This window comes from Stegodyphus dumicola, chromosome 1 (assembly GCF_044657685.1).
Source record: "Stegodyphus dumicola isolate Sdum_Otavi_A_Nest chromosome 1, ASM4465768v1".
In the NCBI taxonomy this organism is placed as follows: domain Eukaryota; kingdom Metazoa; phylum Arthropoda; class Arachnida; order Araneae; family Eresidae; genus Stegodyphus; species Stegodyphus dumicola.
Window position 1 is genome coordinate 109,302,000 of NC_140768.1, and position 19,456 is coordinate 109,321,455.

A 19,456-nucleotide genomic window follows, 5' to 3' on the forward strand; every position below is an offset into this window, starting at 1 on the left:
TTAATTTTACAAATAATTCAGTCTGAAACTATGTTAGAAAATAAGCTGCATGCTGAAGTTTAAGCTTTACCACGGTGTTAAAAACATCTTCTGTTAACTAGAGTTATGGTGCAAGAATTTGTAAAAATTATCATTTAAATATAAATTGGCATAAATACAATATAAAATATATAAATTCTACATACATGAAAACTTGAATATAGTACAACAATATGTGAAAAAAGGAATGGATTAAAAGGGAACTGAAAATCAAAAGATATTAATATAAGTGAGTTCAAATTTTTTTTTTTTTTTTTTTTTTTTTTGTTAATTATGAAAATTCTGCAGATGCTCAGAATTATCAATTTATTAATTTAAAATGTGTATTAGAAATTAAATGTATGCCAAAGTACATCAGGTAGAGTAACTGGAGAAAAGAATAAATATTTAAACGTTTCTAGTATTAAAATATGGAATTTGTAAGAAAGTTAAATAACCTTAAAATAACTTCAATGACTAAAAATGGAAAGCTTAATATGGCATGTATTGCAATAATATAAGTGTGAATTTAGAACCACTTAAGAAATTCAATTTTTAGATTTAATAAAGAGAATTTTTTTTTATTAAATTAGAAGTGTTTACCTAAAATGGCAAATTTGAAAGTTAAAACCATTCTGCTATCTAAGAAGATTTTTTAATATTTATCCAGACAAGAAAAAACTTGTTTAAGTTGCGGTACAAATCCAATATTTGATAGATTGATTATGTATCCATTTTATGTATGTCATTAATCTAGCAATTTTATTATTCAAAACTGATATATATATATATGTTTGCACATGCTCTAGTAGCAGCAGCGCCCTCGAGCGGGGAGCGGCAGAGAGGAGATGAAGAGAATGGCGGAGAACCGCTATGTGAATGATATGCGAACGAAGTTATGAATACACAGTTATAGCTGTAAAAGAGTAAATGTGATTATTTTGTGTAAGAGTATCCTTAACATGGTCCGTCATGAAGAAGCCAGAGGCCTGTGGATGATGTGAAAAATTGTTGGATTATGAAGTGCGTCTGAATGACGGTGATTTCCATCGAGTCCATTTAGCGAATGAGCGATCCCAGTGATTTGAGGTAAGAGCAATTACCTTATTTAGCTTTACTTATAGTTAAAGGATGTCTTTAATTGCTAAATTAAGGAAAGACGAGTTAAAGCTGGTCGCTGCAGAGTTAGGTCTAACCTTTGCGGAAGACACGAAAATTGTTGATTTAAAAAATTTGATAGATAATAGTAAGGTTTTCAAAACCGATCCTGAGTTAGTTAAAAGCGTAGTAGATTTAGATTATGCACTTGAGGAAGAGAAAAAACATAAAGCCGAAGCCGAGTCAAAAATTGCGTTACACAAACTCGAAAACGAAACAAAGCTAGAGTTAGAGAAAATCAAACTAGCGCAATTGGAGAAAGAACTTGAAATCGCGAATATGCGAAAGGAGTTGTTACAGAATATGTCATGTTTGACAGTAGAAACGTCAAAGGACAGTATAGAAACTTTAATTAAAAGTATTAAAACGTTGTGTATCCCAGTGCCTACGAGAGTAGAGACACTTAATCTTTTTTTCCAGTCCCTTGAGAAAGCGTTTAAAATTAAAACCCGATGAGCAAAAATTAGAAATTCTTTTAAATATTCTGGGTGAGAGAGCGAATAATTTAATGTTTTATTTGACTGAGGAAGACTTGCGCAGTTATGATAAGCTTAAGACAATAGTGCTGAAGGAATTTCAACCAACGCCATAAGAGTGTTTAAACAGCTTTCAAAGACCGCAAAAATTACATTCAGAGGGTTATGTACAATTTGCTTCAAGATTAAGTACTACATTTCAGTATTATTGTCAGCTACGTCAAGTAAGTGATTTTAAATCATTATGTGAATTAATTGTATCAGATAAAATATTCAGTTTACTTGATCGCGAATTGATGACACATATTGCAATTAAACAAGGAGAATCGTATTTTAACCCACAACAGCTAGGACGAGAGTGCAACATTTATTTAACTTCAAAGGGTAAAGGTAAAAGTGAATATAATGTATTTAAGAAACCTTCTAACGGAAACAAAATTAAACGGCATGAAGGTCACAAACAGCAAAAGTTTCAGAACTCGCGTTTTCAAAAAAAGGTCTCGAATGTGTTTTTATCGGGAAAAAAAAAAAAGGTGTTAAATGTAATTTGTGTAAAAATAATGAAGTCCACAGTTTAAACTTTTGTCTGCAATTTAAAAAACTTTCGGTTTCTGAAAGAGTAGAAGTTGTTAAAATGAAAAAGGCATGTTTCAAATGTTTGTCCCCTGAATGTAGTGCAAGAAATTGCTCAACGAGAGATTGCTTCCGTGGCAAACCACATAATAAATTAATTCATTTTTGAAGACAAAATAAAAATAAGCACGATTGCAAGACTTCATCGAATGCCCTTGAACCACAGACCAAAAATTAAATTGGTGAAGGTGCAGTTTTCCCCCCACGCATGAGTCAAACGTGAATAAATCTGTCGTAGCCTCTAGTTTTGTGAAAGCTACCGCAAAGAATGTTCTACTGAGTACAGTTTGAGCATTAATTAAAAATAACTGTTCGCAGTGGGAAGAGGTGAGATGTATATTGGACTCAGGCTCTCAGACATGTTTATTAAGTGAACAATGTATGAAGCGCTTAGGATTAAAAAGCGAAAAAATATATACATTAATCTTGTGTTTAAATGGTTCGCCAATGGTAGTGAAGGGTTGCGTTACGACAACAATCGCAAATAAAAATAGGAATTTTGAGAAAGAGATAAATTTGCTTGTAGTAAAAAAAATTACAGATCTTATACCACATCAGGTACTTAATGTAAATATTGAGGTTTCAGACTTAGTACCATTAGCTGATTACAGTTTTAATATTCCAGGGAACATTGATATATTGTTAGGTGCAGAGATATTTTATGAATTATTGAGACCGGGACAGATTTATGCACAAAATTCAAAAATGCTTTTACAAAATACAGTGTTTGGCTATATCACCAGTAGGAGTGTAGATCAGGGAAATGAGTCTAAGATGCATTGCGGATTGATACGCAAAGAAGATTTAAATAAAACTTTAAAAGGGTTTTGGGAAATTGAAAATGTAGATTTAGAATTAAGGAAAAGTAAAGAAAATTCTAGATGTGAGGAACATTTTGTGCGAATGCACTGGAGAAATGAGGAAGGTAGATACGTAGTAAAAATGCCCCTTAAAGATGATCCTTCGTATTTAGGTCAGTCTAGGGACATTGCTCTTAAAAAACTCAGGTCACTGTGGACTCGCTTGTCGAGAGATCCAAATTATCTCTCTCTATGTCACGACTTCATTCATGAGTACATTCAACTAGGACATACGAAGGAAGTTAAAGAAGAGAAAGAGCCTGAAGGGGCATATTATGCAACACATCATGGAATATATAAACCAGAAAAAACTAGTACTAAATTAAGAGTTGTGTTTAACTGTTCAAGTTTAACAACTAACGGTATTTCATTCAACTCTCTCTAGTATAACAGTGGAGTTATACAAAAAGATTTATTTTTGATAATGATTGGATTTCGAATTCCCGTATATGCCTTAACGGCTGATATGAAAAAAATGTATAGGATGATTTTGATAGATGAAAGTCAACCAGCCTTCAAAGAATCCTATGAAGTAATAGTGCTAATGAGCCTCCAAAGACCTATGAGCTGGTAACTGTTACGTATGGTACGGTCAGTGCTCCCTTCTTAGCAATGAGGACACTAAAACAGCTTTCATTAGACTAAGAGAATAATTTTCCTTTGGCAGCACCTGTGTTACGTGAAAATTTCTATATGGATGATGTGTTATGCGGAGCTTTGACGTTAAAAGAGGCTAAGGAGTTACAACAGCAGCTTATATCAATTTTGCAAAGAGCAGGCATGCAGTTGCATAAATGGTGCGCGAATCATTCGGAACTTTCTCTAAACCGGGAAGAATACAATTTCTCCGATCTAACTGAAACGAAAACCTTGGGCGTGTCATGGAATCCAATAAAGGATTGCTTTTCCTTCAGAGTTAAAGTACAGTCTAGTGTATCATAATGTGTCAATATTATGTATCATAATGTGACACAATAATTTTCGTCATAGTCCATTTATCTTACATTTAACAATTTTACTCAATATATTAATTTCTTAATCGATACCCACTTTGGTTGTAACACAAATGATAATTTTTCAAATTACAGTCAAAAGTCGTTAATCTGGACTCGTCGGGACTTCGGCGATTCCGGATTATCGATTTTTCCGGATTATAGATCATCAGTTTAAATCTGGTAAGATGGCATGCAGAAATTATAAAATTAAAAATATGAAACCGTAATTTATGAAATAAAGAACAATTATGATCTAAAGGGTATCAAAATTTACAAAAAAAAGCTTAATATTTATTTGTTTATTTTATTAAACATTTCTTTCAATGTAAGTTGTTTAAGTTGCTTCGTTTTTTACGTGATAATACATTCTCTTTAATTCTATAAACAGACATAATTTCTTGTTCAGTTACAAAGTTCCGCTGTTCAAGTCCTATAATTGCTGTGTCTACCGACTAATTTGTCAATCAAAATATTTTCGTTTTCAATAACCTCTGTCACTTTCTTCACTATCGGAAGCAAATTATAATGACAAGGAATTTGATTTAAATCATATCAAAGACGGAGTACATCGAGATGAAATACTACATTTAGTAAGGAATTATAAGCCAAATAAAATAAAAACATCTGCCCTGAAGATAAGGATAGTGCTGACCGATCAACTTTCAATTCATTGTGTGCCCACCGCCGCATTAAAGATAAACAAATGTTAAAGTTTAGATAAACAAAGGATATGTCTTTATCCATTTTTTGCAGCAATTCCACTTTTTGTTTAATGAACTTCAAAATATACTTTTGCTTTATAGATCCTTTACATATTAGTAAATATATATCAGAAATTCTATTTGACATAATCGAAAGTTCAAGCTTACTTTTATAAAACTGCTCTAACAGTCTGCAAAAAATAATAAGCCGGATCCAATTCGAAGATTAAGGAACAACGCAATCTGCAACATTAACTGAAATAGATAATTAGATAATTTTAGCTTAGCTTATACCTTCCGTTATACATTAAACGCGCACAAGCATATTCGCAGCCGTAAAGGTCTTACGCGCATGCGTGAACACGACGCATGCGCAGAAAGTTTTTAGCTTTCTGGATTATAGGTCTGGATTATAGATCATTCCGGATTATGGGTGTCCGAATTAATGACTTTTGACTGTATAAAATAAAAAGTAATCAAATAATATAAAGACACACTGTTGTTAACATAAAAATATATCATTCATTATATACAAACTAGGCTTACTTTTATTTGATCCACTGTGTCATTATAAAGCAATTCTGGTGAAAAATCATAATCATTCCACCGGTCAGTGTAATCCTCAGAATCAGAATCAACATACACTTCAAAATATATTGTTTTCTTTGAAAAATGGCTGTGTCGATTATCAAAACAAAATTTGAAATCACCATCTTCCTTCACATCATACCTAAATTAAAAACACTATTTTAATGTATTATTCAAATTTAAATACATTACATAAAACATAACATAGTATTTTCACTTTTTCAAAAGAAATTTTAACTACCACTTCATAAAAATTTTAAAAGAATTTGATGAACTACAGATATTTCAATTCACACCTTTAAAATCATATGATGGATAAATTCTTCATCTGTCAAATTATACAGTATGCAATAACTTCAAGATATACATGCAGGTTTCCTATTTAAAGATGAAGCCTTGCTGTATTTATTTGTTATATGTTAATTATTTATTATATAAAATGCAGTAATTTTTTAACATCAGAATTGCATGGAAAGCTAATTTTCAATATTTAGACATATGTAACAAATTCAGAAAACTAGAAATACATGAAGATTTCCCATTAAATGATGACATTTTTCTGCATTTATTTATTATGTGCTAGTTATTTATTGCATAAAAGAGTAATTTCTAGACATCTAAATTGCATGGAATTTCTAATTTTCAATATTTGACCTGTTTAATACAAATTTAGAAAACTGAAGATCATAAAGAATCAATTGCAGAGACTTCATAATGGCACAGTATCATTTTTCATGGCTCATATCTGAAAGTTAATTATTTTATCACTGTAATATTTCTTTATTTAACAAATAAGTATATTATATTTTATTATTTAAGAAATTACATTATATTTTATTACTTAACAAATAATTATATAGCAAATAAATCTGTAGTATGGTTATAGATCCAGATAATACTGCTACCAATAGTGAAGAAAGTGACAGAGAGGTTATTTATGAAAGAAAACATTTCTATTGACAACTTAGTCAGAATGCTTGACATAGCAATTACAGGACTTGAACAGTGGAACTTTGTAACTGAACAAGAAATTATGCTTGTCTGTAGAATTAAAGAGATGGTATTAGCACAAAAAACGACGCAACTTAAACATCCTCCATTGAGAGTAATGTTTAATAAAGTAAACAAACAAATATTAAGCTTTTTTTTTTATAAAGTTTGATACCCTTTAGATAATAAATGCTTCATTAATTCATAAATCACGATTTCATATTTTTAATTTTATAATTTCTACCTGCCATCTTACTAGATTTAAACTGATGATCTAATACCTGGAAAAATCCCAAATCCGGAATTCCTGAACTCCCGAGGAGTCCGGATCTTGAATTTTGTACTGTAGTAAGGAGTGTGAAGCTGTAATGAATAAAACTGTAGTTAAATTACCTATCCTTTTGAATAGGGAATAAAACTTTATGTTTTACTAAGAAGCTTATTGATTATTTCAATCAAAACTGCAAAATATGTTACAGTCTTTTTTGGTGGTTCCACCGAGATACTGGAAATTTAGGAGTGCAATTATCAATTTCACAGGTGCTAGTCTCCTAATTCCAGAAAGTTGCTGAAATTTTGAGAACAAGTTTGCTAGTGCCGAGCTTTTTTATTTCAATTTTTATTTATTTATTTTGTTTTAAAGACAGTTTTTGAAGCAGATCATTCAAAGGTTATCATCCATGTTTCCATAACTTAATGTTCGAGCAAAGAATTGTCAGAACAGAATATTGCTGATCTCCGAAGATAAGATTAACTAAATTATATTGCCAAACTGCTAATTGTTTTTGTAATCACCAACCAAGCATGGAGATAGTAAAATCGTCAAACTCACATGGGTAAAATTCCATTGTATTGCCTAACTGGCAAAGGTGTTTATGTAGTTATCGCCAACAAGGCTTGTGAATAGTGTGTTAAAACGTCAACCTGGTGTAGTATTATTTTATTTTGTTCCAAGCTGCAAAGTTGTTTAAATAATTCTCTCCTAGAGTGAATTTCATATTTGACAAGTCTCGCCAAAAGTTATATATTTTTAATACAAGTATGATTTTAAAGATTCAATTTTAAAGAAAAGCCTATTAAAGGTAACTTGTTCAACATGTCATTCTTAGCTAGGAGTAGGAAACAAGATTTAGAAGTACTGGCAGACGAGTTAGGTTTAACCGTGGGACCTAAATTAAGACTTGCTTTGTTGCATAAATTTATTACTAAAAGTCCCGGTTATGATGAGGAATTTACTCAAGAACTATTGGCTGCAATTAGAGGAGAAAGAAAAGAAGAATGCAAAAGAGAAGAAAGGAAAAAAGAAAACAAAAGAGGAGAAAGAGAATGAAAAGAAGAACATGAAACAGAAGAAAGAGAAAGAAAAGAAGAACATGAAACAGAAGAACAAATTAGAGCTACAGAAACTTCAATTGGAAGCTATGGCTACAAGAACACAGCCGGTAGAAACTACGCAATTACCTGAGAAACCTTTAAAAATCAGAATTCCCGATGTCATGCCACGTCTTAATCCTAAAGAAGATGAAATAAGTTTATTTCTGGTGTTGTTTGAGCGTCAACCTAAAATTATGAATATACCTGCTGAAAATCAAGTGACTCAACTTATTTCATTGCTGCTTCCTGATATTGTTTAACTTATTGCTAGAGAAACTGAAAACGATGCAAAAAAGTATGAATATGATAAAAACTTTACTGTTACAATGATTTAACTTAAGTGTGGAAAATTTTGACAACTATTTAATAAACACCAAAAATCTACTGAAAGTACTTGGTATGATTTTGATTATGAATTAAAGAATTATTTAAAAGGATGGCTTAACGAATTAAAAATTAAAACTTTTGAACAGCTAAAAGATCAAAAAGCCTACTTCTCCTGATTTCATGCTGGTTGATCAAATTAGAAAGCGTACTTCTCCTGATTTCGATGAACATTTTAAGGATGAATGGACTACCATCATTTCACCTGAGATGGTTAAGAAAATTGAAGATTTTGAAGACGTGAGAAAAACAATAAAACCGAAATTTCCTGGCAAACTAACTGAGAGAATTAACAAAGGAACATTTAAACCTCATTATTAAAATTTTGTGAAAAAAATAGAGCATCCGCTTCATTTTAAGCATTCTGATAAATGGGATGATTCAAAATACGAGAAAGATCACTGACAAATAGAAGATGTCCTACAAAGTAATTGGTTCCAAAACAAGAACCAAGAAAATATAGTACTATTCGGTTTTGAGGGCCGTAAAAAATCGCCAGACTATTGTTGATGCCAGTGCTGCCAAAAATAATTGTGGCAACCCTAATGCAAGAAAGGAAGTATAATAATAAATAATTATCTAAGATTGATGTTTTAGTTTAGATGAAATGTTCATTTCGTATAATACTTTTTTATTATTATAATTTATATAAAAAAGGCTAAACATGACTTAATGGAAGCATAAGAGTAAATAACTATTTCAGATCATTTTTATAATTTATATAAAAATTGCTAAACATAACTGAATGGATGCCTGCATCGCTATTTCACCACCGAGTTATTGCTAAAGCATAATTTCATCTCGTTGGTTGTTCAAACATAATTTTCTATAATGAATGATGCCTTTTCTTTGAAAAAATTCTCGGTAAAGTGCAGAATCGCCCACTTATTTGTTTGCCGCTTTTTACAAGGATAAAAACAATTGGATTTTTGTCAATGTTCTTTTACTTTTTAAGTGAGAACAGGTCGATGTGTACATAGATAAAGTCAAGGGTGTGCGCAGTGCCCTTTTTGTGTAATTCGGGATTTTTTTTTTTAAGTGAAATTAGGTCGATGTGTACATGGATACCGAGCATGCACAATTCTTAAAAACGCGTCAAGCAGTGGATGATTCTGCACTTTACTCAAAATTCTATTGCAGACTTTTCGTCATGGGCAATTCCCAAGTTGATAAATCCATAGGATATCAAAAAAGATTTAAAAATTAAACTAGTATTTCAATGGCATCTTAAGAAATATAGAACTATATAAACTTATATAAACTTACGCAATCTGAAATCAGCGCGTACGCTAGATTTGGCGCGCTGTTAAATAGGCACATTTGCTAGATTTGGCGCTTTTGCGCATACATTTTTGTTGCAATTTTTTTACGGTCCGCAAAACGGAATAGTACTGAAAATTTATATGACAAAAGATATTGACCATGTTGTTTCGAGTACAGGTCATACGAACATTTTAAGCCTCAATGCCCTTGCTTAAAACCAAATTAAAAGGTAAATTGCATATCTTCCCATGATGATTTTTTAGAGACATATACAATTAACGGTTTAGTTAATGGGTATGAAATGCCTGTTCTTCATGGCACAGGAGCCACAGCAGATGTTATTTCTTGAAAATACATACATAACACAAAAATGACTGGATAACATGTTTGAGTACAATATCTTTTAAAGACCATTTAGTGTGTCTACCGTTAGCTGAAGTTGAAATTAATTGTGAACTTGGTCATATAAAGACAAAGGCAGCTGTTGTTACAAATGATCCTGGCAGACATGTATTGGGTAACAAAACAACCCAATTGTTCAAAAATAAACATTCTTAAATTTAGAAAGGATAAATGCAGTTTTGACATGATCTCAAGTAAAAAGATCTCATGAAGAAGATCGAAGTAGAAACACCGAAATAGAGAATATGGAAGAACTAACATTTAATTGAGACTGACAAAGATATTTTACTGCAAGCTAACGAGGAAGACAAGGAAATTATAAAAGTAATTAATGTTAATTGTCAGGAATTAACTGAATCTCAACATCAAAGCAGAGATCTAGCTTTACTGCTTAGTGAAACTAAAAATGAAAATTCCAGCAAGACGAATGATTTCAAAGTAAAAGAAAAAAAGAAAACTGGTTGTTGGTAAAAAGGAAAATAGATAAAAAATGGAAAGTAATTAATTGTTATTCCTGAAAAACATAGGGATCAAATAGAATCATTATGTCATAATAGCACATCTGGACAGTTAGGCATTGTCAAAACTAAAGATACATTAACAAGATACTTTCACTGGCCTAATTGCTATAAAAAAAATAGAAGAATATGTTAAAACTTGCAATCCATGTCAAAGAGCGGGAAAATCTAATGATAAAGCCAAAGCACCTTTGACTTTAGTACCAATTATTGCAGAAGTATTTTCAAAAATTAACTTCGACACATGCAGCCTGTTACCGATAGCACCAAATGGCAACAGATATTTAATTACAGCTATTTCTTTAGCTTCAAAATATCCGGATGATGTACCTGTTCCTAATATTGGAGGCCCACCAGTGGCCGAGCAGTAAAGTCTCTGAACACTGGTAGTTCAGTCCGAGGTTTGAATCCTGCGAACGGGCTGGCTGCATGGGCGTTTTCTTGGTTTTCCCCATGTGTAACGTCTATACGAGCCAGTTTCCCTTAGAAAGTCCTCTACGAAGGCATCCCTCCCCTTAGGCAGATAGCCCTCGAGGCTTTGCCATAATTACACAAACCAAACCAAACCAAACCAAACCTAATATTGGCACAACATCAGCAATTGAAGCCATGATACAAATATTTAGCACACTGGGTTTCCCGAAAGAAATACAAACTGATCAAGGTACTTCCTTCATAAGCAATCTAACCATTCAATTTGTAGACAAATTTGGAATAAAAGTAACTAGAAGTTCTATACACCATCAGCAAAGCAACCCAGTTGATATATTTCACCAAACGGTTAAACAGATTTTAAAGGTCTCATGTATTGAAGCAGGCCCTGAGTGAGAGAAACAAACTCCTGCAGCTCTATTTTCTTTAAGAACAATAACGCATGAGAATATGGGATTTACACCTTCAGAATTAGCATAAGGTTGAAACCTTAGAACACCAGTAACATTATTATATGAACAATGGATGAATTCTGAAGACAAAGGAAATAATGTTATTGAATAAGTTTCCAAATTGATAAATCGGTTAAAAAGATGCAAAGAGCTGGCAACAGGTAAAATGCTGCAAATGCAAACTAAAAGAAAAGTGTGGTATGATCGTAAAGCTATCAAAAGAGAATTTTCTAAAGAAGATTTAGTATTAGTTGTATCAACGAGTAAATCAAATAGACTAGCAGTTCAATGGAAAGGTCCTGGAAAGATTGAGAAGAAATTATCCGACAATAATTACGTTGCGAGTTTCGAAGGGAAAAAAGACCATAATCAAGTCTACCATGTTAATATATTGAAACCCTTTCATAAGCGAGCAGAATCGGTTAACCTTATGATTACAGAAGATGTATATGAAAGTGATGATATGGAGGAAAATTTCCCAACAACTGATTCTGAACCCACATTGTTCGATTTTGAGAAAATTAAAGAAAACAGTTCCTTGAATAAGCTAAATGAACAACAAATTCAAGAATTGCATCATCTGCTGTTGAAATTTTCAAAAATCTTTTCTAATAAGCCGGAAAAAAGACATTTAATAACACATGATATTCAGTTGGCAGAAGAAACACCAATCCACTGTAAACCATACAGAATTTCTCCTAAACAAATAGATATATTAAAAACAGAAATTAAAAAAATGTTTTATAAAATAATTGAAATAGGAGATTCGAATTACACTTCTCCTATGATTTTAGTGGAAGTAGCAGGAAGAGATCCTAGACCTTGTATCGACTAAAGAAAACTGAATAAGTTGACTTGAACACAATTCTTCCCCTTGCCTAATATCGAACAACTAGTGGAAACTGCAGCAGGCACAAAATATATAATATAAAATTCTTTTTGTATTTAACAAAGGGATACTGGCAAATACCGTTAACACCTAATGCCCAAAGATTAGCCACTTTTGTTACAAATTTTGGCACATTTAGACCTCTACAAATGCCTTTTGGACTTAAAAATGCAGCATTTTCATTTAGCAAAATGATGGCTGAAATCCTTCATGGTTGCGAACACTTTGCCGTTCCATATTTAGATGATATGGTAGTCTTTACGAACACCTGGGAAGAATATCTAAGTCATCTGAAAGCTGTTTTGGCAAAAATAAAGGACGCTGGTTTAACCATTAAATCTATAAAATGTAAATTTGCTCAAGACAGAGTAAAATATCTAGGATATATTGTAGGTTGTGGTATCAGAATGGCAAGTGAAGAAAAGTAAAAGCTATTCTTGATTTTCCATGCCATACACAAAAAGTCAAGTCAGAGCATTTTTAGGATTAGTGGGATATTATGATCATTACATTCCCATGTTCTCATATATAGCAGCACCTTGAACCAAAACTTTGAAAGGAAACTTAAAGAAAGGGAAAATAATTTGGACAGAAGAGTGCACAAAAGCATTTGAAGAGCTAAAGGAAAAACTGTCTCAAAGGCCTATACTACATGCACCTGATTTTAATGATATTTTAGCGAATATAGTTAGCCTAGATGACTGATTACTATTTTTTTATTTTACTGCAAAATGATAAGGTATTTATTAAAAAGAAAAGAAACAAAAAAAGATTTTGCGGTAAAATCCTAGTATACAGTACGGCCTTCCCATGATTTTGAAAACTGTCGCCAAGAACAAAATGACCCGTTCACTGCTCATCACTATGTCGATAAATCCCGCTGTACCAAACATGGAGATTATTTTAACCAAAGAACATCTATATAAAGAAGAAAAGGTTCCATACACATAAATGCTATTACGCCGCTAGAAAGCGGAGGGAAAATTTGCCAAGGGATTTGGCGACGGAACCTGGCAGCCAGAATTTTCCTCTCCGCGATGTGTACAGGAAATTGAGAAACACATGTTAAGAAGAAACGTTCTTTGACAAAAAAGAAAACTTTGAAAATCCATTTCTAGATTATTGAGAAAAATCCAAGAAGAAACGTTTTATCAATGAACGTTTTTTCTTGGATTTTTCGCAATAATTTTAAAAACGGATTTTCGTAGTTTTTTTTTTCCCCCTCAAAATAACTAATCCATGAATTAATTTACTTGCGCCAAAAAATATTTTCTTTTCCTTTAAAGAAATTTTAAACGATATTCATTTTATGAACTCTTGATAACGTGACCTTCGAACTTCGACACCGGTTTCGAACTTTGGCGACAGATATATCGCACATGCACAGCTGTTTCCCTCTATGATGGAACGGAGCCACGTCTGTTGCAGAGAGGTTTTCCTTCTTTACAATACATATTTTTTTATTCTAACCTTCATGGTACCGTAAGGATTAAACCCATTTTGTTTTATACAAGAACAGGTATTTTCTTTAGTTATTTATTTTGTAAACTGACACTTTAACCTCTGATACGGGTGTGATTTTAGCTCAAAAAGATGAACAAGACAATCAACATCCAGTATTATACCTCAGTAAGAAGTTTAAAGAAACTGAAAAAAGTACTCTACCAGAGAAAATCTAAATGACATTGCAGTTACTTTACAGTGAATATTATAACAGCGCATTCCTTTTCTCCGGTAGAGTATTTTATTATACTACATTCTTCATCATGACTGATCATAATTGCATAGTTTGGCTCAAAAATAATGCGAGTCTAAATCCATGACTTATGAGATGACTTATGCTAATCCGGTTCTTATAAATCACAACGCAATGCTAAAAGTTAGGTTAGATTTTAGGTAAATTTAATTTGTGTGAGGTGTCTTCTTAAAAGGCACCTTAACACTTGAAAACACAAATATAATTATAATAGGAGTTTTTTTCTCCACTGAAGATTGAGATTAGAATCTGCCCAATCTGGAATAAAATAAGGCTTTTTTTGCAGACATTCTGCAGCTAAACGAAAGAAAGAAATCTATTTAATGATATTTTTTTACTAAATTGAGGTATTTTATATTTATTTTGCAGCATACATAAGGGAAAAATATGTGCATTAAATTTCATGATGTCATCATACTGCTAGAATTAATTTCAGGATTATGCCAGAGAAAATTTCCTGAAATTTGGAAACATTATTTACTAATGATAAATAAATTTAGAGGGAAGAAGCAACATTAAATGATATGAATAACATAAAAATAAAGATAATTACTTAAAAATTGAATTAGAATAATCAATGATATTTTAGCGAATATAGTTAGCCTAGATGACTGATTGCTATTTTTTTATTTTACTGCAAAATGATAAGGTATTTATTAAAAAGAAAAGAAACAAAAAAAGATTTTGCGGTAAAATCCTAGTATACAGTACGGCCTTCCCATGATTTTGAAAACTGTCGCCAAGAACAAAATGACCCGTTCACTGCTCATCACTATGTCGATAAATCCCGCTGTACCAAACATGGAGATTATTTTAACCAAAGAACATCTATATAAAGAAGAAAAGGTTCCATACACATAAATGCTATTACGCCGCTAGAAAGCGGAGGGAAAATTTGCCAAGGGATTTGGCGACGGAACCTGGCAGCCAGAATTTTCCTCTCCGCGATGTGTACAGGAAATTGAGAAACACATGTTAAGAAGAAACGTTCTTTGACAAAAAAGAAAACTTTGAAAATCCATTTCTAGATTATTGAGAAAAATCCAAGAAGAAACGTTTTATCAATGAACGTTTTTTCTTGGATTTTTCGCAATAATTTTAAAAACGGATTTTCGTAGTTTTTTTTTTCCCCCTCAAAATAACTAATCCATGAATTAATTTACTTGCGCCAAAAAATATTTTCTTTTCCTTTAAAGAAATTTTAAACGATATTCATTTTATGAACTCTTGATAACGTGACCTTCGAACTTCGACACCGGTTTCGAACTTTGGCGACAGATATATCGCACATGCACAGCTGTTTCCCTCTATGATGGAACGGAGCCACGTCTGTTGCAGAGAGGTTTTCCTTCTTTACAATACATATTTTTTTATTCTAACCTTCATGGTACCATAAGGATTAAACCCATTTTGTTTTATACAAGAACAGGTATTTTCTTTAGTTCATGCACTGCACATGCGATTCTCAAGTTGCGGGAAACTTGTTTTGCCTTTCTAAAAGACAATCAAATTGGAGCTGCGAAAATTGGCTCTATGCCAGCTGCCCCAATGACACTCACGCGCAAAGAATATGTATTGCATACATAGACATTCTTTGCTCACGTGATACACAATTCGCCAAAAAAGTGATCTCTTCCGATATCGGCGCAAAACTCGCCGTTTTTGGCGGGATCGTTGTATGAAATTCCCTGACTTTTCCAGATTTTGACTAAAACACTTAAATTCCCTGACTTTTAACAGAATTTTTTGGTCAATTTCCGAATTCCCTGACTTTTCCCGGTAGAGTGGCAACCCTGAGTAACACACTAGAAAATCTATAAATGGAGCTAATTATTTTATATTGTTACGAAATTTACAGAAGATGGCTTCCCCGCAAAGCAGTTTTAGGGTTGTCATAAAATGGCAAGAGGAGGCAGGGTTTCCACATTTGGCGATAAATCGTCCATTTGGCGACAAAATTGGAGATATGCCATGGACGGATGGCGAACCTTCTGGAACGAATTCTTACTGGTTTAGCCTCAAATGTTCTCGAACACAAGCCGAAAGCTATACAAACCCTGCTGGTCCGCAGTCAGTCAGTGTGTGTGCCTCGCATAGAGTGCAAGAGAGTTAGTATCGAGTTGGTGTCTCATCTAGCGAGTCAATCCCTTCGGAGTTGATTGCGCTGACAGCCGGCCAGTGAGTGCCGAGTGGGTCGTCGAGTTCACCGAAAGAGTCTTGTAGGGTATCGCGGTTAGTGCATCGTCGAGAGAGCGCGTTGAGCTCCAGGAATGACTGAACCGAAGAGTCGGGAGCCATGCTTTGTGCGTCGTCGAGTGCATCTCGAGTTGTAGCCTGGAGAGTCTCAAGAGTACGTGGAGTTCCGAGAACAACCAAGCAAAGTCGGGAGCTGTACTCTGGTGCTTTGCAGTGAAGCTGTCTCCTGTAGAGCTACGAATGTTTTGGTTTAATACCTAACACTTCATTTAAGTATAATTTTTTTTCATAACCATACTTGCCAACCTATGACACTCAAAAATCGGGAGATTTTTTTAAGAAATCAGGAGATATTTCACAATGTTAAAAAGACTTTTTAAATGATAAAAATATAGTTTTTAATAATGAATTAACTTTAAATAGTTACTAAGTCTTAAATGCAAGCAAAACAAAAATACCTTAGACATAAAAAAACATTTTTATTACTTTCATCATTTAAAAAAAAAAAAAAAAAAAAAAAAAAAGGCACTTTAATCAGTTTTCATACAAATGTTATGGACAGTGGCAGATTTTGCTCTCGTTAAGAAAGAAACTTCATAATTTTGTTCATAGCAATTGTCATGTAGGCCTGCTTTCGCTAATAAAAGTTTTTCTAATGTGTCATCACTAATATTAGGTCTAAATTTAGTCCTCGTTTTCGCAACAACACTGAAAATCCTCTCACACTCCGCATTACTATGGGGAACTGTCAAGATGGCCAACATAATTCTAGAGCGTTCACTATATTTTAAAATTCCATCAGCACCTTTCAATTTTCCAATTAACCTCCACTGGGTGTCAATCCTAGCTGATTTTATAACTTCATCCGAGTTTTCTAATTGTAAACTGCAAAATTGCGACTGCAGTATATCAGTAGCAACATCAATATCATCATCTTTCATGACTAAACGAAGTAACACAGGAAATCTGTTCAAAAAGTACCTTATATCAAAAAAAGATGCATTTGCTAGAGCAGAAACATCAGCAACTTTAGCATGCAAAATCACTTCATCGTTGACTGGAAATTTATGTAGTGTGTAATCACATACTCGACAGAAGTAACTTCTAACATGAAGATAAAACTTATTTTTGTCTTCTTCTGAAAGTTCTTCCACTACTTTTGTAGTTGCAGCTCCTATTACCAAATCTTCATCTTCCTTCTGATTTTCTGTTTCACCATAAATCACATCATATATAGAATTACAAGACAAAACACAGACTGGTTTTACAAACTTTGATAAAATGTCTTTAAACAGATCATAAATCATTGATTGCAAAACATGAATTAATGGAATTCTGCTTTGTAGAATTGTGTTCAGAACATCGAATGATGGCAAAATGAATTGTAAAAAAAAAAAAAGCAAAAAGCTTTGTTAAGGTCCGAAGAAAAAACCATAAATATTCGTTCTTCACAAGATAAACTTACAGTAATCGGAAAATGTTTCGTGTGTTGAGCAATTTTTTTTTTAAATTTTGAGAGAAACTTGTATCAGCTTTACGCTTATATTTTGCAGTATTATTTTGAGAACTGCCAGTTGAATTGCTGAATGATGCAGAAATTACAAAAAATCAAAATTTTTCTCATTTCAGTATTATGCAGCTGTTGGAACTGTTTCAATTTTTCCTTTCTTTTAGAACTCCTTTCAAGATAATAATAAATATCAACAATGTGTTCATCCACATTTAATGGTAAAGAAGCTGCCCCTTTTTCAGCTGCTAAATTTAAGAGGTGACAGGTGCACCTCATAATCTGCAAATCTGAATTTGCCTTTCTTAAGATGCCTGCAACACCAGTCTTCAAGCCTACCATTACTGGTGCATTATCGGCACCAAGCGCTAAGCAATTATCCAGAGGGACTGCATTTTATTTTAAAGTTTTAATAATTAGCTGTGCTATATTAAAGCCTGTCGAATGTCCTTCTAAAGTGGGGTCAGAAAGTAAACTGCACTCAATTTCTGAAGACTCTGGATTAAAAAAAGAAACAACAATTGGATACAGTTTGAATTGGTATTATTGCTTCCATCCGTAGAGAGGCAGAACGGAGCTGTTTTAATGCAATCAATAACTGAAGATTTATTTTTCAAACCCATTTTTTTAACAATTGCACCTGTTTTGGTCCTTGCACTTGAGTATTTCTTAGCGATTTCACTATCGGGAAACATTTTTCTAAATAAAGCTGCAGCGTGATCCGATGCATTCAGTGGCAGGTTGTGCTCCAGTAAAGAGGCAGAGAACAGACATTCTGCATTAATCACTTTTTGGTCTTTTGTTTCCGAAGAAAAATTTAATTTTTCGTTTTTTCAAAACAACTCATGTTGTCCTTGTGTTTTTGTGTACGCACATGTTTGAGAACATCTGCCCTTCCACCAAGCGAAATCGAAAAATCGTAACGACAGATGGTACACATCGCAAATTTATTACATTTCCTTGAAGAAATAATGGAAGGAAAGTCAACTGTGTACGATTTTTGAAACGTGCACGAGTATTTCACCTTTCTCGCAGACATATCAAAAGATGATAATTTCTAAAACTATTTCCTAAAGGCACGTGTACTCACACAACTCAGGACAAGATGAACGAAATAGCGAAAGAACATCCAAAGAACGGCCAACGGCCTTGAGCTTGCTTTGTGCTCATTGGCTAATATATGTCAGATGACACGCAGTGGAGCTCGATGCCCATTGGATAACTGGAGAACAACGTTGCTGGATACGTATGCTGTCAATCACAAAGCAGAAATTCTCATCTGATTCGCAAGGTTTCATTTTAGATATAATCTAGAGAAAATTCAGTTGCTTTCAGACGTCCAAAATCACTTTTTTTTTGTTCATAAAACGAAGTATTAAGCCAAGTTCCATAAAAATCGTGAGAAATATTAAGAATAAGAAAAAGTCGGGAGAAATATATTGTAAATCGGGTTGGCGGGAGAGCGGTCGAAAATCGGGAGTCTCCCGCCTAAATCAGGAGAGTTGGCAACTCTGCATAACTGACAGTTCATAACATTAATATTTTTCTTTTACCTTGTTCTATGTATGTATGTCTGTATGTATATTTTTAGTTACTTTATTTTGAATATATACATATTTCAAATTCCTTTTTCATTTCAATGGCGCTTCCGACTGTTTTTTAATTCTGGTAGCACTCGTGAGGCGACTTCGTTACTTTCACAGTGATAGCTTGATAATCTGAAAGCTGTGTCGCTGATCGTGTCAGCGTGTTTATAGTAGTTCATCGATGACTGTAAAATGTGTTTTGGAGCTGTCCTGACAATACTGGCAAATAAAGTGTGTTTCGATACTTCATCAAGTGTTGTCGTTATTCACTCCAAATC

At 33.1% G+C, this 19,456-nt stretch overlaps 1 protein-coding gene across 1 annotated transcript in view; it reads right to left on the minus strand.

The window, feature by feature from the left end:
• LOC118187331 (transmembrane emp24 domain-containing protein 5-like) overlaps positions 1–19,456 on the minus strand; it is a 51,289-nt gene that overhangs the window by 11,901 nt on the left and 19,932 nt on the right. Inside the window, exon 3 of the mRNA XM_085819260.1 lies at positions 5,388–5,571. Coding sequence (XP_085675386.1) covers positions 5,388–5,571 — 184 coding nt within the window. The remainder of the gene's footprint in view (positions 1–5,387; positions 5,572–19,456) is intronic.